Genomic DNA, 26,272 nt, shown 5'->3' on the forward strand with positions numbered 1-26,272 from the left:
GCAAAACACAAACACAAAAAGAGGGAGCCACGATCAAGTAATGAGAACGCCTGCCACAATAAGGAAACTACTAAACATACTTCTCTCACTTTTCCTGGTAAACCTTTGCGTCGCTCAGTGAATACAAGAGGTTGAAAAACAAACATAAAATCTGTGCATTTAATTTACATTTTACAATGCTATGCTATCAGTTCTCTAAAGCTAGTGAGCCCGAAGCCTTTTTACAAATGTTTAATGACCGTTTTATTGCGTAGCGGCAATATACAAAATCTCATTTCATTTACTGTTTTGAGTTTAATCTGCTGTTAACGACTTTGAAGTAGGGAGAAGAGGGGAAACTTGACTTTGTGTGATATTTGCTTACAAAAGTGAGTTCACAACCAGAATATATATATATTTTTTCTGAATGCAGGCAAAGGAGTAACTGGGGCCCTGGCCAGTGTTTTGCCCCGCAGATGGGCAGCAGTGTTTGTGAACACCAGTGTGGCAGTTGGCAGGGATTGAGGAGGGGGATGGGCAGATTGCAATGGCACATGCTCCAATTCAAATTATCCCTGGACCCATGCAGCAGTGGAGGACCTGCTGGGGCCCAGGGTGGCATTCATTATAAACCAGACACAGGCAGGTTTGGTCAGTGCCTCCATCATGTCACCAGTGCTAAACGCGAATCAAAACCCCTTTTTTACTCACATTACACGCTGTTTTACAGCAGAGCCTCAATGAAATCACATTTTATTTGCACATGTTTACCTCAAATCATCAGTAAGTAGATTGGAATAAATGTCAAGGACTAAATGGCAATAAAACTGTGAATGATATAAACACTGTGGGGGGGGGAGGCAGGTAAATAAACATCAATGAGGTCATCAAGGTAATAAGAAGAGCATTTGATGAAGATGCAGCATAATGTCAAAAGACTATGTGAACACAAATCAGATTACTCATAAAATGTCTTTTATAAGGGTTAAAATGTTTTCTTTTGAGATCCTTTTAAAGCCGCCTGTACGGTGCAGTATGTGTTTATAATTGATGGGAAGTTACCAATTATCTGTCTAATTACATCTGAATTACTGCATGAAAAATGAGCTTTCTGTCATTTCTAATGCTCCCAACGAGTTGGCGAGGATAAGCGAGGGGAGTGCAAATCTAAAGGCTGAAAATTTAATGATCTACATTATTGCTAACAACTATTGCTCGTCCTCGGGCATGGTGAAGTTAATTAGCAGATTATGGTGTTAGTGTATGATATCCCATACTGCCCTGGGTAGTATTGGCCAGTGCAAGAAGTAGTTCCGTTTAAAATAAAAAAATGTATGTGTTCATGTCACATTTGATCTTATATCTACTGCACATCAATGGAAGTTAAAATAAATAAATGAAAAGCCCAGAGGGAATAAATGTTAATATGAGTGTTTTTGCCCATGTAGCCTGCCGAGACTAATCCACCAAAAATATGTAGTGTAAAAATGTTCCTCTTGGCTCATCACTGGACATGTTGATGGAGGAGGGGGGGGGGGAGTGAAATTGACAATATCATTGTAGGAGCGCACTAAAGGGGCGACGGTCCGCTCCACTACACTGAAGTAGGGATGTCTACAGTGGGAGAAGAAGAAGAAGGGGGAGGGTACCACTTTGTCACAGGCTGCTATGTAGATTAACCTTTCAATTAGTTGTTATCAGGTCCTCTCCATGTCTCGGCGAGAGCTTTCTCAGCCTTCGCTTCGAGAGATCAAATCCCACGAAATCGCTTTTTGGATATGTCGCTGCACATGTATCCTTCGACGTTTCCCCGATAATGAAGAGGAGTATCCGAGGGGGGGAAAAACTTGAAGAGGTAAACTACCAGCAAATATTTACGCTAGACTGTGTCCTCGTTTTTCTTTTTTTTCTTCTCCTTCTTCCCTTTCATAAGCTACTAGTTATCTTCATCCTTGCATGAAACTTGGCGTTAATTTGTTGTGTCTTCTCGCCCGCGGCGGTGGCGGCGGCAGATTAGATAGGTCGGGTTTGCGTAACATCTAACAATAAACGATGTGGAAAAATCCAAGGAGGCTGTGTATCATTTCCTAATAAAATATGGAAAACGAGAGCGGAGCTGAAGCTGAGAAATGGGAGCTAAAGAAACTAGCGATACATAATTGAAAAGCAGTGATGAAGGAGCTACTCTCCCGGCAGTCGTGCTAACTTGTATTCCCCCATGAACGTCTTTTCTCCCTGCAGGGCTCACTATTTTTTCCTCATTGGAGATATTTGATAGTTAATGGGTGATAAAGAGGGCATGCCATCATTGCACAGCGCAACACAGGACGTTTGTTATTACGCTTGCAGACGTTGGAGCGAGCTACTTTTTCTTTAGCTTAACGGAACGTGTATTTATTTATTTGAAATGTTAAATATCAGGAGAATTACGGCTCCTCTCGGGGAAATAATGAAAAGGGAGGACGATAAAGAGAAAGGCGACAGCTTAGACACATTTAGCCTGCAGGAGTCTTCAATATGCTACCTGGAATTTATTTTAATTTTAATTTTAAAGAAATGTGTTCCACTTTAAATCAGCGCTAGAGCCTTTACGCAAACAAATGATAGATTTAACAAACAGCCAATTAAAGTCTATAATGTTCCAAGTCACTTTCAAGTGTAACCAACTGTTTCAAGGAGGAACCTAAGTAAAGGTGGGCTGGCGTTAAACGGTTCGCAAATGAGGTTAAATATTTATCTCGTTTAACCGTTACTCAGCCAGTTTATGCCCATTATAGTTTATTTATGACTTGATAATGTCCCGTCACTGCGGTTAGAGCCGTTAAGTTCAGATATTACGAGTGTTTGAGGTAAATGATATCCATTCATCACTGAAGGCACCTTAAGAGGCGGGTCAATCGAGTGAAGTGACAGATCACACAGCCAGTGCCGAGCCTCTGAGAGTGAGCTCATACATAAAGATTGACATGTGCTTTATCAAACCAGAAATCGGATCTTGTCTTCACAGCCAATATTGAAGTTGCTAGGGAGGGCGCATTAGTGTAGGTAAGGTTTAATGAGACTCCATTGGATTGTAATCAGCGTCATGTCGGATTCATGTAAACTACAACATTGTAACAAAATGGCGACTGTTTAGGTGACATCAGTAATGCTGGTAACACTGTCATTTATCTGCTCAACTCAGCGGAACACAACTCTTTAGGTTTGTTACGTAGTTATTAACAGGTTTTTTTTCTTCCTTCGTTTAACGGCTCGGTGGTTATATTTCGCAGACGTCCCTTCAAGACGCCGAGCAGCTGCCAGGAAGTGAGCATTGATTAAACGTCTGTCATTAGAGCTCGCGACGATTCCGTTTTGTCGTTGCGGACGTCGAGCTGTCAAAAGTCGCGTGCGGACAAGTAACGGTTAAACTTTACGTATGATCGTTTTTAGCCAGTTCCTGTGTGTTAGACGGAGAAATGTTACGGTGACATTTTGGAAGATTACGTGCTGCAGAAATAAATGTGAACTTGTTTTTTTTTTGTTTTTTTTATGTCGACGAGCAATCTGAAATCCAAAAATATTTATCCGTCGAGGAGAATGTTTATACTTTTCCAGAACTCGATCGAAGTTTCCAGCGACCTGTCACAGTGTTTAAACTTACTACTTTTTACAAAGACAGTCTCTTTTGAAGCGGACATCTGGTGTGGTGTGTGGATTATGGTGTCAGACTGGATTAAGTCTCTCCAGCAACCATGACAGCTCCTGCATCTGTTATTATGCATCTGTTTCTCATGTTTTAACACATCTTAAATGCCCTGCATTCCTCTGGCCTGGCCTTTATTTACAATATGCTATGAGCTAGCTAGTGTATGGAATGTGAATATGAAGACATAACCAGCTATCACAGGAGAGATATTACAAATGTATTTGACCAGTTTGTTTTCCCTTTTTTCAGATTTGATCCGGAGTTGAATACATAAAGCCTCAGGTCAGTCGGTAACTACCATTGTGGATTTTACTCGTGCCAACTTTTCCTCATCACCGATGTCAGACACCCAGGATTGAGAAGACGTATATGGATGCCGGCGTGGAGCATAACTTTTTGACCTTTACTTAAGGATGTGGATGTATCCCGGGGAATCTGTATGGATTGCATTTTTTTTGTGAGTCTAATTGTTCAACCATGGTAAAACTTGCAAACCCTCTGTACACGGAGTGGATTCTTGAAGCAATACAGAAAATCAAAAGGCAAAAGCAGAGGCCTTCAGAGGAGAGAATCTGTCATGCGGTGGCCACCTCGCATGGACTGGACAAGAAGACCGTCCTTGAGCAGTTGGGATTAAGTGTTCACGATGGCTCTATCCTCAAGGTTACAAATAAGGGGAGCGCCTCCTACAAGGACCCAGGAAACCCCGGGAGAGTTGGATCAATCCCGCCTGCAAACGTGTCTGTGCCATCAAAGGAATCTATATGGAATTCAAGTGATCTGCGCCATATCGATTGGAATAAAATACTCAAGAGGGCCATCGAGGGCCTGGATGATACCCACGGCTCCTCGCTGAAGAACATCGAGAGGTACCTGAGGAACCAGGACGACCTCTCGACCGTTGTCGATAACCCTGCTTTCCGGCAGAGGTTACGACTGGCGGCCAAGCGGTCGGTCAACAACAGCAGGTTGTCAAAAAACGGCCCGCGGTATAAGCTCAGCCACGGCGGTGCGGAGGGAAGGGGCTCCAGGTGTCCGAGTGCTTCCCCCTTGGTCCTGTCGTCAGTGACACTCCTCCCACATGAGCGAGACCAGGTACACACACCTTGGCCTCTGCATTCTCACCTCATGCTTATCCCCAAGCTAGTCATATGGTGCTGTTACCCTGAAAAGGAATGGCCTGCATAATAGTCAACTTTTCTGTTATTAATGCATTATTGATTTCAACCTTCTTACCCAGCTCTAACACGTAGTAACGCTGTGTTTTCCGAGAACTAAGGACCTTTTTTTGTAACTCAAACAGTGGCATTTCCATGATGTCATTACCAAGGAGGAAGTATAAAAAGTTTGGGCCACATTCGCTTGATAGGAATGTTATGATTGTGATCTTAATCGTTGGGAGACGCTAGCTTGGCAGGTCAGAAGCAAACGGCAACTAGAGTGCGTGTCTGTGGGGCTGTGATGTTGTTTATCTCCATAACGTGAGCGCTTGGATAATCAGAAAGTCATGCTGACTGTGTGTGGTAGGCAGTCTGCTGTAGGCTTCCCACAGGTTATGTAACTCCAGCCTAATGACCTGAAGGGATGGGGCTGGCTGTCTTGTGTGTAGCAAAGCGTTGGTGAACAGATTTTGGGATATTTTATTGCTTATTTACAAGGGCATGAGCGTAAACTAGTCGTCACAAGCGGTGCTGAGAAGTGGCAGCTGAAGAACGTGTTGCGGGACAGAATGTTCTCAGTCTGTCATGACCTTAACGCTAACAGAGATGCCCCATAGAGAGGAAATACAACCATATAAACAAACTTCTAGGTGGCAATGTTTCCGCTGCTTTAGGCACCTCAAGGGCGGTTTACAGTTTGCAGAGATCGTGTCTCTGTTATTGGTGCTAAGTTAGAACACACTACAGACAAAAGTCTGCAAAATGACAGCACTTTTGTACTGGCTTTGTGATTTTAAGACACTGGAGATGTAAATAGTACGGCCCTGAAGTGCAGCGCACAGTCATCTGGGTAGTTTGTTGTGAGGGCTCTTTTGCAGATCGTGTGTCCGGATGAAGTGCGGTCTAATCGTTTATGCGCAAAGTTATGCAGCTGAAGTGGCTATAGCAGCATCATAGCTATAGAGATGTCACGCCTTACTTCCCCGCCAGTTTCACTGTGAATAATCAGGAAGCGACACCTTGATACTGCAGCCACAACTGTGACTGTGTCTGTGTGGTCAGGCCAAAAGTGAAACTGAGAAGTGTTTATAGAGACGCGGTGTCCTGCGATGGTTCTCATAACCGAGGACGGCCTGCTGTTTTCCATTTAGGAACATTTCAACCTATTGCTCCCAGCCGGATGACATCACCGGGCCCAGTCCAGGTTTACCGTTTACACTTCAAAGGATGAGACGTCTCAGTGGTTGAAACACAAGTGTGTGTGTGTGTGTTGAGAATAAGAGATACTTTGAGACAAAAAAAGTCTTTGTTTAGAGTTTATTAGATTCTGAAGAGACTCTGGCAGGAACAAAGGCAAGGAATGAGTTTCTTTTTTTTTTTTTTTTGCTGCGTTATGCAACCACTTGTTCTCTCTCTCTTTCTCTTTCTCTCTTTCTCTCTTTCTTTCTCTCTCTCTCTCTTTCTTTCTCTCTCTTTCTCTCAGCAGTTTTCTAATAGGACCCCACCCCCTCACTCAGGACAGCCTGCTCTTTTCAAGCAGCATCATTTCCTGTAACGTACTTAATTTAGAATCCCCAAGTAAATCATCAGCATCTCTCTTCAGCTGTGTTTGTTTCTCTCTTTTCACTTCTTTTTTTGGGGCGCTGTGCAGATTGCAAATTGCTATTGGTTTTAATCACCAGGCCTTAAGAATATTCCTGATGGAAATTAATTCTCCAGTTCCTGGATTAGACTTCATAGCTCAGTCAGCAGAGACTATTTTATGAAGTGGAGACTTATTAAAAAAAAAAAAAAAAAAAAAAAGCTTGCCTATCAGCTCTGAGCATTTCATCAGCGGTATGCACAGGCTGCATATTAGCACTGATGTCGTATTAATTTCAAGCTCTTTACACTAATGTTCTGGCTTGTGTTGTATAAATCATATTTATGATGTTTGTTAGCCCAAAATCTGAGTTTTAAGGCTCTCAAGAAAATTGTTTACTCAGTGATTGCGTGATATTTCATAGTAAAGATGACACACATGCACTTCTTGTACATAAACAGATTGTAATAGTAACTCTGAAGTAACCACAACACTGAGGCCTTTCACTGCATCATTTAGCAGCGATAACCTAGAATGGCTTGTGATCAAGGACAAAATAATAATATTTCTCCATTTATCTCTGCTCTGGGCCAATGTGATTTGAACTTTGATGAGCTCTAGTTTGACCGTCTTTGTGCAGCCCAGTTAACAGCCCAGTTTTGTCGTTATTCCTTTAGCCTCTGCAATGTCTGAAAATAGTCAGAATAAAACTGCTCGTCTTCACTTTGGTTCTGTCGTCCAATCAATAGTCTGAAACCCAAAGATATGCCAGAAAACAGAGAAATAGTCACACGTGAGAAGCTGAAACCAGAGAGTTTGACATTTTGACTTGATAAATTGCCTAAATGTATAATCCCGTATCAAAATGCATTACTTTACACAGTGTTGTACTCCACAGGTGTCTCCTCATCACACAGTAGCCTTTCAGTGTTTTCATGACCATAATCGAAGCTGTGCGAGCAGCGGTCGGCATCTAATGGCAGTGGCTGCTTTCAAATATTGACCTGGCAGGTTGGAAAATAGAGCAATCATCGATGTGGCAGTAAACTACTTCCCCCTTCACCGCAACAGCTAATTGATACAACAGCCAGGAACAATGACCCAATCCCCACTGTGTCCTCGCTAAAGGCTTCATGTGGATGACAGGCTGAAAAGATGCAACTGTCTTCTAGGTTAGGAGGAGATCAGGACCAAAACAGAGATGTGGAAAGTCTTATATTGTGTTGAGGTCAGGATGCTGATCTGCATCATAGAAATCAGGAACTAATTACGGGCATCCCCAGAGTGCCCTTCAAGGCTCCAGTGAATTGCTGAGGTAGTAGTGTGTGTAAAGTGATGAGGTGGGTTATTTACCGTCACACCATGTGAGTGTTATTTTCCGTACAGAACTTCCTCTAAAGCGAGGAAGGAGGTTTCGTCTGATGCTCCTCTCGAGTCTCGTGGACGTGATCTCACATTTACAGGGACGCCTTATCAAAGGCGTGTTACGTCAGCGTGGGTTCCGTCTGGTCCTGGTTCCAGACAAAGATTGGTCAAATTTATGGACCGGCTGTTTGATGAAGAAGTCTTCCTCTGTGGAGTCGGCCTCTTCTCACTCGGTGTTAGAAACCTTCTGCTCATATTTCACTTCTTCTGAACTTAACCGTAAGCCCTCAAATGAGTATTTGTTCTGAGACTTTGCAACATTTATAGTGGATCACGGCGGTAACAATGAGAGCATGTTTTATTATTGAGGTAATTTGATTACATGCTGGTTAATCCTTTCAGACTGGAGTGCAAGCTTTAAGAATTGGATTAAGCCCTTAAACTATGATTACTAAGATCACTTACCCATTCATGTAATGGATAAAGGAGGTGGATCTCAATATCTCCGAGGACGACGTTCATTTATTATTTATTTTCTGGTCTGTGAGAACTCCTTTTTTTCCATTCCACGAGGTTTGTAGTTCATATTTTTGTGGCCATTTCATTAAATCACACGCTGGTTTTGTTGTCTTGCATTAACCGGCAAATAATTCCAAAACAAATGTCCAAAAACAAGCAGGCTTCCAGGCACTTCATACCACAGCATGTGCCCGTTTCTGTTTTTTAAACAGTTTGTTTCTCTGTTTGTGTTCCCACCCAGCTCCGGGTTGACCCCATCCCAATATGCAGTTTCTGTCTTGGAACGAAAGAGTCGAATCGGGACAAGCGGCCAGAAGAGCTGCTGTCCTGTGCAGACTGTGGGAGCAGTGGTAAGTTCTCACGAGCCACAACATGCTGCATGTAGTCTGTTAGCGGGGAGGCTCACAAGAATGTGTGGTAGGAACACAGGTTGGCGATATTTAGAGGAGCTGATCGGCAACACGCATTAGGATATGGCATTTAGGCAAAATCCCATTTATATTATCAAATTTGATGAACTGTGTCTCTCTTCAAAAACAAAATCGTGCTCGTTTTTAACTAAGATTTGCTTGGAATCATTCATTTGGACCACAGGATGTTTACATTGTGTAAAGCTATTTGTCATATCAGTGTAATTCTACGACAATAATATTGAATTAATTGCCCTATACTAATGAGAAATGGTAACTTTAGAATAGTAGCAACTAGTTGACACGGTATGTCTCATGACAATTTAATATCACATTAGTTATATATGTAATGTCGTTTTCAGCCGGCCAAATGTGTATACAACGAGATGGTAATGTTTTACCTGACAAATCATTGTACCCAAAAATCCTGCAAATCCAATATTTCCATAAAGCATTGCTGCTCATTGATTTGCAAAATGTCCTACAATAACCTTCTACAGCCTGAGCTAGCAAAGCTACCTCGGTATAGAGGTTGTAGATAAATCTGTGTCTCTTTTTAAAAACTTCTATTATCTCACAATATCATGGATATTATCAAACTCGCCAAACCCTGGCTGGTTGCAGTAGTTCTCTCCGCGTAGGGGTTTGGGCAGATGTCACATTCTCGCTCCACATTCTTCACCGTCCTTTTAAGGGATTTATTGGTAGGACAATGTTCAAATTGAGCGGCTGGAGGGATCCAAATTGCTCGCAACCCTCGGTGGACTATAGAAGGGCAGATGCTCTATAAGTGGCCATTAGAATCCGAAATCACCCGAGTCAATTTCGCTCAATTCCAGATTCTTCTTATAGAGGCACAGCGGATCAGAGATCAACCCTTTTCCCTCTGCAGATTGGTGGCATTTCCTTTACTGTTCTTTTGTTCCATAAAATTACCTCTCTGCCAAGGAGAGTCCTTTATGTTTGAACAATTATTTTAAATGCCGTAAGGAATTGTTCTCCACGGTGACATTTTTACAGCTCAAATTTGACTTAAGTAGCGTCGAGGTGGTTTTCATTAACTGCTCGTAGTGTACACAAATGGTGCTCTCGCTGTAAAACAGCTGTTTTACTACCATGTGAGGGGGAAGGCGAGCTTTTACATGACTTTCATGGATCGACTTCCATTAGAATGAGTGCTGCTCCTGTTTCTGCCTCATTAAGATCAGATTATCTGTAATTAGCAGCTCGGATGTTTGATCATACTGTTTTTAGACACAACTTGTGGCGGAGGGGAGGGGGAGAAGTGTCGCGGACATACAGTAACAGGCACACCACTGTATTTTTTGATGATCTAATATGTTAATGTTTAACCGCACTGTGTGAATATATGTCTCTAGCTCTGTGACACAGTCTGCCGCTAGTGTAAAGAATGTGTTATGCTAATGTGCGTTTTTCCATTGCTTCTGAAGGGCATCCATCATGTCTGAAGTTTTCCCCCGAATTAACCTCAAATGTGAAGAGATTACGATGGCAGTGTATTGAATGCAAAACCTGCAGCTCCTGTCGAATACAGGGGAAAAACGCTGTGAGTATAATGTCGTATACATCCTGAACACCACATTATCTGTGTAGTGGGCTTGGAGGTAGATCCCTTTTTGTGCATCCCGGAGGATTTGTTGGTTTTTCACATTTGTAAAGCCTCTCCCGTGCACAGTTGGGCTTATTTTTCCAAAAGACTTTAAATGACACGGGAGGGGGGTGTGTGTGACATGTATGCAACAGGGACAGCCCTCACACATGCGTGCTGTTGCCTTTCAGGATGAGATGCTGTTCTGCGATTCATGTGATCGGGGCTTTCACATGGAATGCTGCAACCCGCCGCTTTCAAGAATGCCAAAAGGTGAGCTGTTTACACTGTCTGGCTCCTCTGTTTCCCCTCGCTGCTGTCAATTCAAAGCCTCCTCCTTCACAGACGGCCGTTTGGGGGGCTGTCACTCAGCACACAGAGAGGCAGCGATGGCTTATTAGAAGCTTTGCATGTACATCAAATTATTCCAGCATCCCCCGGGGGGAGGTTTGCTATCTCTGGATTACAGTACTGACCCTACAGCGAGGCTCGTAATGACGGCTCACGTACTGTAGCAGGACATGGCTCCGCTCAACAAGCTGACGCGAAGTCTATTCCACCGGACAGAGAATTGACCCAGTGTTTTTCTTATGGATTTTTTTCTTTGTGCTGAGTAATCGATTGTCATTGTGAACTGGCAAAGATTCTCCGCCAGCTCCCGGTATTAAAGGAAATGTTTCAAATGAATGTACTGTGTGTCCTCTGAATTGATGAACCCACTCAAACGGTACTCTCTGTGTGTTTGGACTCCCTCCAGGTACCTGGGCCTGCCAAGTCTGCAGGCCGAAGGACAACGGGAAGAAACTGCTCCACAAGAAAGCCGATCAGATCAAACGTCGATATGCAAAGCCAATCGGAAGGCCCAGAAATAAGCTCAAACAAAGAATGTAAGTGTGCACTAATCTGAGTAACAAAGGCATGTTCCTATCGGTGATGGTAACGTTGTGTTCACTGTATTCTGAGTTAGTTGTAAAGATCTTGGAAGATAGCGACACTGCTGAAAAACATTTAGCACTTTAATGTTGTAGCTGTTTGAGGAGAAGCTAGTTTAACAACATTATAAACTGTTGGTAGATTACTTTATAACATGTTTTAGAAATTAGCCACATGCTTTGTCGTAATCTTGCAAAGTGACTAGTAACTGTACGTGTCCGATACATGCACTGGAGTAAAAAAGCACTAGTCGAGAGTGAGATCTGACTTTCCACAACAACGTCATGTCTTGCAGGTCTGTCAGCAGTGGTGACGGCTCCATGGTAGCACTTGGAGGAAGGGGGTCACCTGGTAGGGGTCAAAAGATTACCGTCTGTTCCACACCTTCATCTGGTCATGCTGCATCTGTGAAGGACGCCAGAGACAGATTGGCTGTTGCAGACCCCCGTTGTGTGGTCGACGCCACCCAATTCACCACTTCCACCCCCACCACCACCACTCCCCCCCTCACGCCCACCTCCACCCGAGCTACACTCACCGTTAACAAGAAAACCAAAGGGCTTATCGATGGGCTTTCCAAATTCTTTACCCCTTCCCCCGTGGGCCGTCGCTCGCGAGCTGTAGCCATAGAGTCGCCCGCCGAACAGTTAGGCTCTAGAGAGGAGGGTCTGCCCGATCTGTCCCCGCCACCAGAACCGTTTGCCTTTGCCGCTGATGCCACTCAAGCGATAACCCCCTCTTCCTCTGCTCTTCCCGCTCCCACTTTGCCGGGACTTAGCCCCCCCTCGCAGGTGTCCAGCAGCTCCACCTCCGCTAACTCACCCCAGAGCTCCTCCAGCCAGTCTAGTGTTCCCTCCCTGAGTAGTCTCTGCAATAGCAGCCAACTTAAGGGACTGTTTGACGGACTCTCTCACATTTACACGACTCAGGGACAGTCGCGGAAAAAGAGACTACCTTGCTACGCGCCGCCTAAGCGCATGCATCATAAGCAGGATTCTACCCATGCGTCCAAAACGGGGCCGCAGCGCCTCGGAAAGAATGAGTTTAGTAAAAATAGGTTACACTCCACGACTGCTGGGCCGGGCCGACCCAGAGGACACCCATTTAAGATGGTCAGTCATTTCAAACGTAATCCCTTCCTTAAAAAGCACAGGACGCTAGGCAGGCTGAGGTATAAAGTGAGCCCTCAGAAGGGAGCCCCCTCACCAGGAAAGGCAGACTTGACAGACGGAAGAATTAAGCCTGAGAATAATCATGGTAAGCAAGGCTTGAAACTCCAGCCAAGACCTGCGTCTCCACACCTTTAAGCTTCTTCTTCATTTTTTTTTTTTTTTTTTTTTTTTTTTTTTAAAGCTTGACTCGCAGTTATTTTATTTTTTCCCAGACTAGAGCTAATCTTTTCTTTGAGAAGACACCCTCAACATTCTAACAGACTACTAATCTTCTGCCTAATTTGAATTATTTTAGTTTTCTTAACCCAGTTTCGTGGCGTTTTTAATTTTATTTTACTTGGCTGCGGCGTTGACGTGGCTTCCATCCTCTCGCCCGTTGGCTTTTGTCATAGTGCATGGCCCACTAACTCCCTCATGCTGCTCCTTGCTCTGTCCTTGACCCTCTGCAGTAGTGCGCCCATTGTGATCACTACCTAGTAGTGGCTGTAGTCACATCAGCGGCCTTCATCATCCCACCTTCACTCTTGAAATCACTGTCTCCACTCAACCTCACTTCCAGCGGTCATTAGACACACACACACACACACACACACACACACACACACACACACAACCCTGTGATTCACCCACCCAAGTTGACTCAGAGCTGACATGATGATTATAGCCAGAAGTGCAGTAACCCTTACGTCTTCAGGAGTGAAGTCACAGTTTTTTTTAAAAATAATAACACGTAGGAGAAACAAACGGATATATCTTTCAAGCAGTTCTAAACAATATACTGCACAAACACTACTTACCCCAGCAGCACATCTCCATAAATATGTTAATGACACATCACGTCCACTTATAATGGCTTTTTGTTTTGGTGGTTATGTCATGGTGTTGATGTCTTTCATAAAATTACTGCCTGCTTTCCAACATCAGTTGCTTTTCATGTCGACACTTGCTCCCTTCACTGCATCTGCTTCTTCATTCATGGGAAACTGTCTTGGTGGATGACTAAGCACATGAAAGCGGTTACGCAATTAGAGTGATTTAGTTTCACTTCATTACATTAGGGATTTTCATATAAACATGCAAAGATGATACATTATGAAATTCCTCAGAGACACGGCCTCAAACGGGCTCAGCAGCACTCACAGTATAAGCACATTTGCATAGAATGCATTTTTATTTTTTAGATTATTCAGCCCTGGCTGCTTCAAACATCCCTGTGTTGTTGTTGTTGTTGTGCTATCTGATGTGTTGATGTTGTGTTGTTGTACCTGTAACAGGCCACAACGGGGAGCTGCGCGTGAAGCAGGAGGCCCAAGCCGACTTTGCGGCCATGTCCAGAGACCACGTGACGGAGGAGGACATCGAGACGTTCAGTCATGTTCAGGAAGTCACCGTGCAGGTGAGAACACTCGGGAAGGGGCCGAACATCTTAAACATCCACTGGAATTTTAGATTTAACTGAGAAAATTGATGTTTGAAAGTTAAAGGGGTTAACATGGGCCGCACAAAACAAGGTCTTTTAATGACAAATCTAATGGGTTACATCTTATAGGCGCACCTTATTGTATATATTTACTGAAATGGATATACTGAAAGGTATTTCAGCATTATCTTGATTTAAAGCCTGTACTTTTAAAGGGACAGTACAGCCATATTTGTCCTCTTACCTGTAGTACTAGTTATCACTACTCACGGGCTCATGTAAACATGGCGCCCTCGTCAGCTGAGCTGTAACGTTGGCTAGCTCAGTGGTGCTAGGTGAGCTAGCAGTGCGCTGTAAACTGTGCGCTTCCTTCGGTGTGGTGATACGTTTAGCGGGTGTAGTACGGTAGAAAGAAGATAGATCCTACGTGAGATTACTCACAAGGTGTGTGGATTGTCTTGACTAACAGGGTCATGATTTCTGGATAGAGACTTTAAGTCTGAGTTTTTAAGTATTAACATTTAACATTGGCAGGTTTTGGTCAGATTTAATTCGATCAAATTTATCCACAATCTTGATTTGAGTATTTTGTCAGAATAGCGTTTTTATGGACTGGTTATCAGAGACGCTGTAAGATTGGATTATCTGGGTCACCGCATTTATCCATTTGCTTTTGTTCACTCTTGTTACAGAGAACTGGATCTCTGATGAACACAGACTCCATGCGGTGCCCGGCCCTCATTGAATTTGGGAAGTATGAGATTCAAACCTGGTACTCGTCGCCTTACCCTCCTGAATATTCAAGGTGAATGCTGCTTTTTACTCAACAAATAATATGCCACTTTCTTTTGTTACCGAGTTGCATTTTTTTATTTCAGTGTCCTTTTTTGAAAACGGCTCTAATGCTGAAGTACAAACCGCGTCTCTTTCGTTTGTCTTTGTCAGATTACAAAAGCTTTATCTGTGCGAGTTCTGTCTGAAGTACATGAGGAGCAAAAACATTCTCCAGAGACACACAAAGAAGTGTGGCTGGTTCCACCCACCAGCCAATGAAATCTACAGAAAGGAGGACCTTTCCGTGTTTGAGGTCAGCTTCCCTTTACAGCAATAAAGCAATAACTGTATGCTGCATGAGATTTCACTGAATGGGTTCTGGGAAGAGGCGGAGGGAGAAAATGGGAACTGTTTGAACAGTGTCCTCTTGGTCTTTTTATTCCGTGTTTAGGTTGATGGAAATGTCAGCAAACTATTCTGCCAAAACCTCTGCCTGTTAGCCAAGCTTTTCCTGGATCACAAGACCTTGTATTATGATGTGGAGCCTTTCCTCTTCTACATACTTACAAAGAATGATGAGAAAGGCTGTCATCTTGTGGGCTATTTCTCCAAGGTAAGAATTACAGAGTGATTATATGGTAAATGAAGGAACACCGCACATCATTCTCCAATGGTGATACTGATGCAGTCAAATTTGTCCATTTGTGTAATGTGGATTGAATTTATTCCCTGTAGTGGTTAAATGATTAATCGGTTATTTGATTAGCCAAGAACAAATCAAAACATTAGGTTCCAGCTTCTAAAGTACGAGGTATTTTTACATCATCGTTTATTGATTACAATGATGTAAAATAAAGACATTTAAAAGCAATTGGAAGATGAGATTTTGAAACTGTTTTTCACTATTATGTGACATTTTATTACGATGATTTAAATAATCGAGGAATAATTAACAGATTAACCAACAACAACATAATCATCATTTGTTGTAGCTACAGTTCAGAACAGAGTGATGCTTTTTTAAATGGCTCATCGCCCTGTGTGTGTGTGTGTGTGTGTGTGTGTGTGTGTGTGTGTGTGTGTGTGTGTGTGTGTGTCTGCGCGTGTGTGTGTGTGTGTGTGTGTGTGTGTGTGTGTGTGTGTGTGTGTGTTCAGCTTTAGACAAGGACAATGGCAGGTGCAGTAAATTGCCGGCTTCAGCAGAGTGCTGACATACTTGATCTGTTTCTCCTTCCCTCAGGAAAAGCTTTGCCAGCAGAAGTACAATGTCTCCTGCATAATGATCATGCCTCAGTACCAAAGGCAAGGATTTGGAAGGTTCCTTATTGATTTCAGTAAGTTCCTTAATGCTTTTTTTACACCACTGAACTGAGTTTTTTTATTTTTATTTTTATTTTTTTTTACAGTCTTAACAAACAATTTCAGATTAAGGGGTGAATTTGTAGCTGGTGGCAAGGTGCTGTTGTTTGGTTAAGGCTTTGAAGTAGCCTAATCAAGAGCATTCATGAACAGTACTTAGGCAATCAAGGAGGATTAGGAGTGAGAAATACAACATGCTGGCTGCATACATTATACGATGGCCAATAGTATTTCTTAGCCTGAAGAGCTTTTTCATAGAAGATGCCCCCAGTTCACTCTCCTTGACTCGTGATGAGGTGTAGATACTGCTTTTATGTTTCATCCCAGTAAATGCAGCACATACAATATTTAACGCCTCGCGGTCCACTTTTGAAAAACAGCCGCTGCCTAGAGTGGATTTCTGTGTTTAGGTGGTAGGCATTTTTATTTTTTTGTCATTATAGGCGTTTTATTGTTTTGAAGAGTTGTCTCTTTAGCCGTGTGTGTGTGTGTGTGTGTGTGATGAAGAGAAGGAAGAGGAGTGAGTGCGGGGAGGGTTAGGCTGGTAATGGAGCATTTGATTTCCTGTTCACTTTGGGAGCCATTGAGACACAGAGATGCAAGAGGATCTGTGATATTGAGAGTGTGCTGATAACAAAGACGGGGATTAAGGGAGATTGAACACAGCGGAGTTCTGAGCTCTTTGAAGGCTTTATTGGAAAATGTAGCTTTGGAGCTGGAAGTTGTTTAGATTAAGATTTTCTGTTATATTGGATTGTATTAGAGGAACACTTTGTCTCAGGTAGCTCTGAGAGCAGAGCATTAGTGGGCGCCTGTGTGAAAAATGTTCCCTTTCAAATCGTTATTCAAAGAGCAGCTCTTTTTGTTTTGCTTTATTAATGATAATCTATTTGTAAAGTGACTTATTTTTTCAATTAATTAATTTGAATATTCATTTTTAAGTGTTATCACGGGCTCCTCTTCTTAGCTTTAGTAATGAATATTGTCCTGATTACTGCAATATTATGTGTTCACTGTTTGGTGATTAGATGTGCTTGTTTGGTTCTCGGTAGTGGGTGCACATTAAAAGGCATTAATTAATTTCATGCCGCTCATAATGGATGACCCTTGACAGGGCCGCTATAAAACTAATTACACACAGATACATATTAGTTTTTTTTTTTTCTTCTTGTTCATTATCTCTCCTAAGTGCAGTCTCTCGTGAGCAATGACATCCAGCTGCTTCTCTGTTTCGCTCTGTCGCTTTGTTTCCTCTTAACTCCCCTCTTTAAACCTCCTTTGTTGCCCTTGCCAGCATGTATCATAGCTTCTGACAGAGGTTGAGGGAGAGTAAAACTGATTGCCTCGCCTCCCTTTATACTATTTGAAGGTGAAATCCCAACCAGGGTTTGGTGTCACATCCTTACATGAATATGTAATCCATAAGGGAGGCGGCAGCAGCAGCAGCCTACAGCTCGACTAAAGCATTTTGTTTTTTTTCTTTGAATCTTGTCTTTTTAGGTTACCTTCTCACCAGGCAAGAAGGACAAGCCGGCTCCCCGGAGAAGCCGCTGTCAGATCTGGGTCGCTTATCCTACCTGGCATATTGGAAAAGTGTCATACTGGAGTACCTTTATAAGCACCCAGATAAACACATCAGTGTTAAAGGAATAAGCAGGGCCACTGGGATGTGTCCGCACGACATCGCCGCTACTCTCCAGCAGCTCGGCATGATTGACAGACAGGATGGCAGGTCAGTTTCCCCGAGCCGCAGTCTCCTTCAGCCCCGCGCCGCCGCTGCTTCTGTGTGCTTGTCTGACTTATCCAGGCCAGCGGGTATTTTTAACAGCGCATCCATTAATGCGGCTGAATATTGACAGAAGTAAGTCAGGTTAAGCACCCCCAAGGACACGGAGCACCTGCCATCCCGAAGAGCTCGTCTTTGTGCTCGCTTTCGAACCACACTTCACCTTCTGTCTACCCCCGAGCTGGGGCTTCACTTTGTTGTTGACATGAACTTATTGGATTTTTTTTTTTTCTTTCTCCCTGTGACCTAGGATTGTGTTGATCAGAAGAGAGCGATTGATTCAGAGGCACACGGAGGGCCTGAGGGCTAACCCGCGTTGCAACGAGGTGGACCACGACGCCCTGTGCTGGACGCCGTCCGCGACTCTCAACGCCGTCCTGTCTGAGGAGGAGAGGGAGGCGGAGATGGATGTGAGTCTGCTTCTTCAATCAGGAGACGCTAGTTATTTGTTTACACTTGCCTGCAATGCCGTTTGTTTGATTAGCTGGAGAGTTCAAATAGAGGCCATTAATGGGGAAAGCAATATCGCTGTCAGCAGGCATCTAATGTTGTGCAAAATTGCCCTAAATCAGTTACTACACAATTGATAGTGCTGAATATTCCATGAAATGCAATCTTTCCACGGTTGCTTAACGGGAATGTTTCCTCCGTGACGGGCACGTATCCAATCAGGATGCTGCTCTTATTATCAGGAGGAAACCTGCGGTGATTCATTTGTCATGACGTTAATTCCAATCTCTTGTTTTCCCATTAGCCTCATTGCTCAGATGTTGGGAGCCGTGCGTGCGCCTTTCCCCAGAAATAATGCGTCTTGTCTGTTTAATTACCAGGCGGAGCGGCTGAAGGAGCAGGCCAGTTGCTGGGAGAAGGAGGAGAGGGAGGGCTTCATGATGACTCACGGTAGCAGGCAACCTCTCACCAAGGTCCACTGTAAGGTTCCCTACAGGACCTACGAGCGCCGCCCCGCGCTGTCCTGGACCAGGCGCATCCAGCAGTTGGAGGACGTGAGTGACGACGAAGCGGATGACGACGAAGCGGATGACGACGACGACGACGACTCGGATGGCTCGCCACCCATCCTGACAAAAGCCCACGCAATGCTCGCAGCCAAGAGAAAGGTGACTTTTATTGTTTGTTGATGTGAATCATGCCTCTTTTTGCATCACCACAAGCTATTCCCCCCTTTGGTGCGATTATCTCATTGATTATCTGGAGTTTTATTCTAGGACAAAGTGGAATTGAATGTATATCGTTGGATATTTTTCCTTCATTAGAGGCCGTGTTGTGTACTCTGGTGAGACGGAAAGGTTTGATAAATATTCATGGATTCGGTGGAGGGTTCAGTGGCTTCCTCCTGTCATCTGGAGCCTCCCTGTGTGCCTGCAGCCGTAGATAATAGATTGTGTTTTCACTGCTGGTGTCGAGACTGTGCAGGCTAAACCTTGTACTATTGTCAATGGTCATGGTTAATTTACTGCCCTCCTCTGTGCTTCTTGCATCTGTTTTTTCTATATGGCACTGCCCCCTTGTGCTGGAGATAATATTACAGCCAGATACATTATGTCAGGAGAACCTTTTCAACAAAAGCAGTATGGAACAACACTGGCTGTTGGAGTTTATTCAGTGCATTAGTTACAGTATTGTTTTGACATTCTTCTTGTGAAGGATATGAAAGCGTTTGAGTTGCCGGTGAGATACAACTGGAGAATGTAGAATACAGACGGTGGTTTGTGCTTACTGTGCCCGTCTCATTTGTGGTTTTCCACACTGAGCAGCATTTTAATCTCACAGTGCGGTTTCAACATTTTTACATTTAGCCCAAAAGCCTGAATGAATTTCTGCTCTATACTCATGGAGGTCATCCACCTCGTGCCCTTGTCTTCAGTCTTCTATTCTGTTTTCATCGGCTCCTCTTTTATTTGTTTTTCAGAGAACCATTGTGCTCAAGAAGAGAGGGCGTAAGAGAAAGAGAATAAACAGCAGCGTAACAACAGAGACCATCTCTGAGACGACTGAGGTGCTGAACGAGCCATTTGACAACTCGGAGGACGAGCGCCCTATGCCCCTGCTGGAGCGCACCTGCAGAGTGGGCGAGATGGGCGAAGAAGAAGAAGAAGAAGAAGAAGAAGAAGAAGAAGAAGAGGAGGAGGAAGAAGAGGAGGAGGAGGAGGAACAAGAAGAGAAGGCACCAATTACACCAATAAAACGGCGGAGAGGTCGTCCGAGGCTGGAGAAAAATGCACGGAAAGACAATCTTGAACACTGGAATGAAGGTATTTGCATCTTGACTGTCATAAAACTACACTGTACACCATTATCTCGCATTAAAAATGTTTATAGTAGATTGTTCCACGTCTCTGGCAGAAGATTAAAAGTGTGTTTCTTTTCCACGCCGTAGGGGCTGACGTCCTCTCTAAGAGACCCAGCAGACCCCGCCCAGTGAAGCGGAAGAAAGGCTGGCCCAAAGGAGTGAAACGCGGCCCTCCTAAATGGAGGCTCAAGAACGAACGAAAGATGGGCTTCAAGCTCAACCTCTACACACCCCCTGAAACCCCAATGGAGGCCGAGCAGCACCACATTCACACCGAGGAAGCGAAAGAGGAGCCGGACCAGGATATCATCAGTGCTGATGAGGACAGCAAAGCCGGTAGATGCTCGGCTAGTCCAGATATAACGCTCGAGAGGCTTCTCTCTGAGCCCCCGAGTCCCGTTGACCACGGCTCCCAGAAGTCCAGCTCCCCAGAAGGATCGCCGGTAGCTTCTCCGGTGTGCTCACCGGCCGCCTCACCGGCCGCCATGTCCCCCACGCCTGAGGACATATGTGATTCCCCGGAACCGCCTGAAGACGACCAGCAAGAGCAGGAGTCCCCAGCCAAAGATGTGGAGCGCAGCGCAGCGGGTGTAGAATCACTGGAGAATGACAACGCAGAGGAGGAGGAGGAGGACGAGCAGAGAACGCAAATAGAGGATCAGGATGCGGATGATGAAGATGACAGTCACAGCAAGACGGCAGCACCTGAGAGCAGCAAAGCAGACCTGGAACAGAGTTCGAAAGAAGAACCCGAATGCACCCCAACGTTTTTAGATCCAAAAGAAGACAATGACTCCGAGTTGAGTCAGCAGGTGTCTACGGTACCGTGCGATGAAGAGGAACCGGCTACAGCTGCAGAAAGCATCCAAGAGGCAGTGACAGAAATGACAGTAGCAACACCACCACCTGAAGCAGTAGCAGTCGCTTCAGTAGCAGCTGTAGACTCTGATAACCTCGTAGACTCTGAGTCGGAGGAGGAGAGCGCGTCCAGTCCTTGTCCGAATCACCCGACTCCTCAGCCCGCAGAGCGGCCGACACTCAGTCCCGTGCTGAGGGAGGATCCGCCCATCTGCGCAGAGATCGACTCGGAGACAGCCCAAGCGGTTCAGTCCCTGACGCAGGAGGCCGAGAGGGAGAGCGTTTTTTGCGTGGAGAGCCAGGAGCCCTGCAGGACCCTGCAGACCTACGCTCACGTGGCCCAGAGCCCCCAGCTCACCTCGCTGGATGACTGCCCCCAGTCGGACCACAGCAGTCCGCTCTCCTCCGCTCAGTCACATCCCAGCCAGTCGGTACGCTCCGTGAACAGCCCGGCGGTCTCCATCCTGGAGAGCGGCTACACTCAGATCAGCCCCGACCACAGTGCCATCTCCGTGCCCTCGCTCCACAACATGGAGACGAGCCCCATGATGGACGTGCCGTCGGTGTCGGATCACTCGCAGCAGGTGGTGGACAGCGGCTTCAGCGATCTGGGCAGCATCGAGAGCACCACGGAGAACTACGAGAACCCCAGCAGCTACGACTCCACCATGGGGGGCAGCATCTGTGGGGCGGGCCCCTCCCAGAATAGCTGCTCCTATGGAAGCATCCCCCCCAGCGGCTTGGCCCAGAGCAGCTGCGCCGTGAGCCAGCAAATGGCCGCCGTCAACCCCGGCAGCTGCGGGATGATTCAGCAGAACAGCCTGAGCTCGCCGCCTCACTGCAACGTCAAGTCGCCGCAGGGCTGCGTCGTGGTGGAGAGGCCTCCCAGCAACAGCCAGCACAGTCAACACAGCCAGCGCAGCCAACACAGTCAACACACCACCCACAGCAGGCACGGCCCTCACAATCAGCACAGCCAACACAATCAACACGGTCCACACAATCAGCTGAGCCAGCACAGTCAACACAATCCCCACAACCAGCATAGTCACCACCACAATCACCACCTGCAGCACAATCAGCTCAGCCAGCACAATCAGCACGCTCAGCATAGCCTTCACAATCAACACAGTCAGCACAGCCAGCAGCAGCCCATGGCGCAGTGTGCCATACCCACCAACTTCACCACCACCATGCAGCTGGCAGACATACCCGAGTCTGGCAACCCAAATTTCGCCCTCTATGAGAGGATCAACCATCAGGGGGAGTACGGCAACGGGCATTATTCTCAATCGTCCGGCCTCAGTCTCGCCAAACTGCAGCAGTTCACCAACACGTTTATCGAGCACCCTCACTCGCTGCCTTTCAACCACTCGGCCTCACACCCCATCACATCTTATGCAAACACCCCGTCGCTGTCGTCTCAGCACTCCAGCCTGGTGTCCTTGTCCCAGACCCCCTCGCATCGAGTCCCCAACCCACAGGTGCAGGCCACCATGACCCCGCCCCCCAACCTCAGCTCCTCGCCGGCCATGATGCTGCAGCGCAACATGGGCATCCCGCCCTCGCAGCGGATCCAGCCCCAAATGGCCTCCAAGAGTCACATCTCCGCACGCTCCAAGTCGGCCCCGCTGTCGCACCACCAGCGGCAGATGTACGCCCGGCCGCCGCAGGCCGTGCCCATGCAGGCGCCGTCCAGAACGCTGGCCGCCATGCCGCGCATGAGCGTGAACATCATGCCGGCGCCGGGCTACAACGTCAACTCCATGAACATGTCCTCCCTCAACGCCATTAACGGCTACGGCATGAGCCAGCCCATGATGAACAGCGGCTACCACGGCAATCACGCCTACATGAACCAGTCACCCCAGTACTCTATGCAGATGGGCATGATGGGAACACAGCCATACCCCCAGCAGCCCATGCAGGCTCCACCACATGGCAACATGGTGTACACTCCAGCTGGCCACCATGGCTACATGAACACAGGCATGTCCAAGCAGTCCCTGAAGGGGCCGTTCATCGGGCGGTAACTCCCCAAAGGACTCCGCTGGTCCCTCTCACGTGCATTTAGCTGTTTAAAGATGCACTGATCTGGCCTTTTGCGTTTCTTTTTTGGTGTCCTTTATTTCCGTTTGTTTTATTACTTAAAAACCAGCAGCAGCACTTGGAAAGAATGCAAAAATGTTCATCAACGAGTAGATTTGAAGCTAATGTTAAAAAAGTATTTTTGTTTCTCCAGATGGGAAGCCTTACATCATTACGATGAGAATCTATTTAATTAGTGTTAGTGTCTCTGATGTGTCTTTAGAGGGTTCAGAGCTCAGCGGTAGAGATTTCATCAGTGGTCTTGCAGTCGTGTAGCAGCCTCAAATGAAGCCATTTAATGTGCCTGCTACAAGTGGAGTTAGTGGCCGTTTGAACCTGTTCAGTGTACCTGTCTAACAGTGCTGACAATTAGTTTGTACTATACTCATGCCTTTGTATATTTAAATTATTGTACTTATTTTGTAAAGTGACAACTAGCATGCTTCAGTCTCTGTTAGTGACAGTGCATTGAGTAGTACTGTACAAGTGTTGTGCTTAATAGCAAGCCATTTTAAAGATATCTGGCCTTTATTAGGTTTCCCTCCACGGGGAGAAAGATAAAACTATATTTTGTTAATTCTAATAATGTAAAAAAATGTAAACTTAGTCCTGTTTTATGTTCGGTTTGAGAGGTTTTATTGCTATGTATGTATAATTCTGAAGTCTTTTGTAACAGATCTCCTTGAGGCAGCTTTCTGTTTAATAAAGCAGACTGATTTCTGTCAAAATAACAAAGCATATCTCAGTGTTTGTATTTCAAAGGGTTCAGAAGTCTGGCAGAATTTTAAAAGAACTAAATGATTATAATGATGAATAACAATAAAGAAAATATAAATTTAGTCCAAAGTTGATATTTTACATAATGCCTTTAAAGCTACGTTTTCATTCCATCTGTAGATTTGTTTTCTATCTTTATAAAATGTTGGATTTATATTTTACCGAAGTGTAGAAGAATAGAGCCTGTGAATAGACCAAACTAAGCTAATGGATTGCATGTAAAACGCAACTTGTACTTGTGTTTATGTTTATATTGCTCTTTTGTAGCCTTTGTACCTGTACAGAGTTGCTGGTAAGAACAGGAGGGAAATACCCGGCTATGTGCACACAAATCGGACAGAATGACATTCTTGTATTTATGACTTTTCTCCTTTTGTCAGTCACTTAAAATGCTGTACATTTTAGCATAAGAATAAATTATGATTGACCATGTACTTGATTGTTCTCCTTTTAATTTGAAATTGAAATATTAAGATTTTGAATTTATCGTAGTCCAGGCAGCGGTTGGTATTTTAAAATAAAAAGAGGTTTAAAAAAAATAGGAAAGTTGACTTGGACTTGACTTGGCATGAAACTTTAAAGCAAAACCAATGTCTCACGGTGTTACCTGGTACAATCTGAGAAAAGTGAGAAGAAAAAACATGGAACAACAACAGGCAGATGCTGCACGCCCACAAATAGTGTATTTAATCATTAGACCTTTGCATTCAAATATATTAGTCTCACTCAATATGAAAAAACACGATTCAACACAATTTCAAAGGGAACGTCATTTTCATGGACGGCATTCAGAGACCTGAAGTCTTGCAACTTGTGACGTGAGTCGGGACTTCGTGAGATTCACACTGGAAGACTTTACCTGGGTTTGTCTCACAGGACTTCAAATCACAAAAGACTTGTGACTTGTCCTGGACTCGTCTCAAGTGACTTGTGACCTGACTTGAGATCTGCTCTGATATACTGGAGACTTGACTTCCTCTTGTCCTGAATGACTTTTTACTTGGACTTGTCTCGAATGTGACTTAATTAACTTGTCTCAAAAGACTTGTGACTTGAGATTAACTTCATACTGTACTTGAGACTTGACTTGGACTTGTCCTGAATGACCTGAGGGTTGGGCAGAGTTTTGTTCTTCGACTTGTCCTGACTTTTGACGTTGGACTTTAATATCCAGAAACTTTTATTCGTTCACAATGACTTGAAACCCGACTTGAATTTGTCTCCGTTGACCTGAGGCTCGACTTGGCCCCCCCCCCCCCCCCCCCGAGTGCTCCCATCAGCTGTGCTCTGTGCCCTCTTCTCTTTTCTCCAGGAGCTGCATGTCCAGCTCTCTCAGCTGTTTCAGGAAGCCCCAGTTGGGGATGATCCTCCTGCGTCTCTTCACGTGTTCGACGGCGTCGACCACCGTCATGTTTTCGCAGATCATGAGGTAGGCCAGGAAGAGTGTGGCAGACCGACTCCTTCCCATCACACAGTGCACCAGCAGTTTATCTGCACACAAATGAATCACATTATCAGAGAACAGTTGGAGAGAAGGGTCAGTTCACTTCTCTACTAGTAGTGTCTAGGCGGAAAGTTTGGGTTTTCCCAATTTCATTTGAGTTCCTTAAAGAATAGAAACATTTCCAGAAACAAGCCGTCACTAGGTACCACTAAGTCATCCCGCTGAAATGACCCTTTAACTATGTGTTGTCTTACTCTGAGGATTGCCCAATGCTTCTTCTATAAACCGGGCCGCAGAGAAGAAATACTGGCTGAGGTTAAAGGTCGTGACGTCCTCTGCTGCCACGCCGTAGTAGACCACGTCCATGTCGCTGTAGTAAGCAGCTCCGGTGTCCACGTTGTTCCACGTCCCCTCCGCCGCGTTCAAGATGTGCGTAATCCCCAACCTCTTCAGATTACACTTGTCCTTTGCAGTTTGCCTGCAAGAAGCCAGAATGAATATTTATTTGAATCCTCCATTATTTTATTCAGTTTGGTCATTTTATACTTTTTTTACTCACTCGTCCCCGATGTAGACATTAGGCCAGACCTCGTTGACATGAGTGTAAGCCACACTCCCACGGTTTAGGATTTTCTCCAGCTCGTAGCCCCCAGGTGTGACATATTCATCCACTGGACTGGATTCCTTCACTGCCTCTGTAACATTTATCTTGGTTCCAGTCTTTGACTTGTGAGAAGCCATTTTCTCGCTGTGGCTTCCTTTCACACATGATTTATTAGCTTAAGGGGGGAAAAGAAATAGCACGCTTGCTGTTTTTTTTCCCTTTCACTTTTCTCCCTCTACAATCATGGAAAGAAAATACAGTTTTTTTTCTTTTGTTTTTCACATGCATCTCCAGAACCACTCACCAAGAGATTGAAGTCCTTCGCTTTCCTGCTTGTGAATTTTGCTTTCATCATCCTGTCAGCTTGTTTTGCGAAGCGCGCGGTCCTTAAAGGCAGAACATGGTCAGGTTTAATTCTGGCAGGCTCAAGTGAG

The 26,272-nt window shown here is 45.0% G+C and overlaps 2 protein-coding genes across 7 annotated transcripts; one reads left to right on the forward strand and one right to left on the reverse strand.

The window, feature by feature from the left end:
• Positions 1–1,677: 1,677 nt before the first annotated feature.
• On the forward strand, positions 1,678–24,224 carry kat6b (K(lysine) acetyltransferase 6B). 5 transcript variants are annotated; one of them, XM_076093861.1, is made up of 17 exons: positions 1,678–1,834; positions 3,917–4,762; positions 8,535–8,643; positions 10,155–10,270; positions 10,504–10,585; positions 11,070–11,199; positions 11,541–12,502; positions 13,692–13,813; positions 14,530–14,642; positions 14,783–14,924; positions 15,063–15,224; positions 15,852–15,945; positions 17,471–17,702; positions 18,007–18,166; positions 18,587–18,874; positions 19,687–20,029; positions 20,155–24,224. In XM_076093861.1, exons 2-17 carry the CDS (start codon positions 4,145–4,147, stop codon positions 22,956–22,958), a joined length of 6,477 nt encoding a protein of 2,158 aa, XP_075949976.1. In that variant the 5' UTR covers positions 1,678–1,834; positions 3,917–4,144; the 3' UTR covers positions 22,959–24,224. The 5 variants fall into 5 exon arrangements, with proteins under 5 accessions (XP_075949976.1, XP_075949973.1, XP_075949977.1 ...); XM_076093858.1 differs by lacking the exon at positions 1,678–1,834 and adding an exon at positions 3,024–3,181; XM_076093862.1 differs by lacking the exon at positions 1,678–1,834 and adding an exon at positions 3,025–3,181 and having other exon boundaries at positions 11,541–11,596.
• On the reverse strand, positions 23,995–26,173 carry dusp29 (dual specificity phosphatase 29). 2 transcript variants are annotated; one of them, XM_076093864.1, is made up of 4 exons: positions 25,794–25,975; positions 25,489–25,712; positions 25,077–25,281; positions 23,995–24,079 (listed from the first exon to the last, which is right to left on the reverse strand). In XM_076093864.1, the coding sequence occupies exons 1-4, from the start codon at positions 25,973–25,975 to the stop codon at positions 23,995–23,997; spliced, it is 696 nt and encodes a 231-aa protein (XP_075949979.1). The 2 variants fall into 2 exon arrangements, with proteins under 2 accessions (XP_075949979.1, XP_075949980.1); XM_076093865.1 differs by lacking the exon at positions 23,995–24,079 and adding an exon at positions 26,143–26,173 and having other exon boundaries at positions 25,067–25,281; positions 25,794–26,013.
• Between the last annotated feature and the right edge of the window lie 99 nt (positions 26,174–26,272).

Source organism: Anarhichas minor, unplaced genomic scaffold (assembly GCF_050575085.1).
Source record: "Anarhichas minor isolate MPS153535 unplaced genomic scaffold, ASM5057508v1 ptg000017l, whole genome shotgun sequence".
Classification (NCBI taxonomy): Eukaryota; Metazoa; Chordata; class Actinopteri; order Perciformes; family Anarhichadidae; genus Anarhichas; species Anarhichas minor.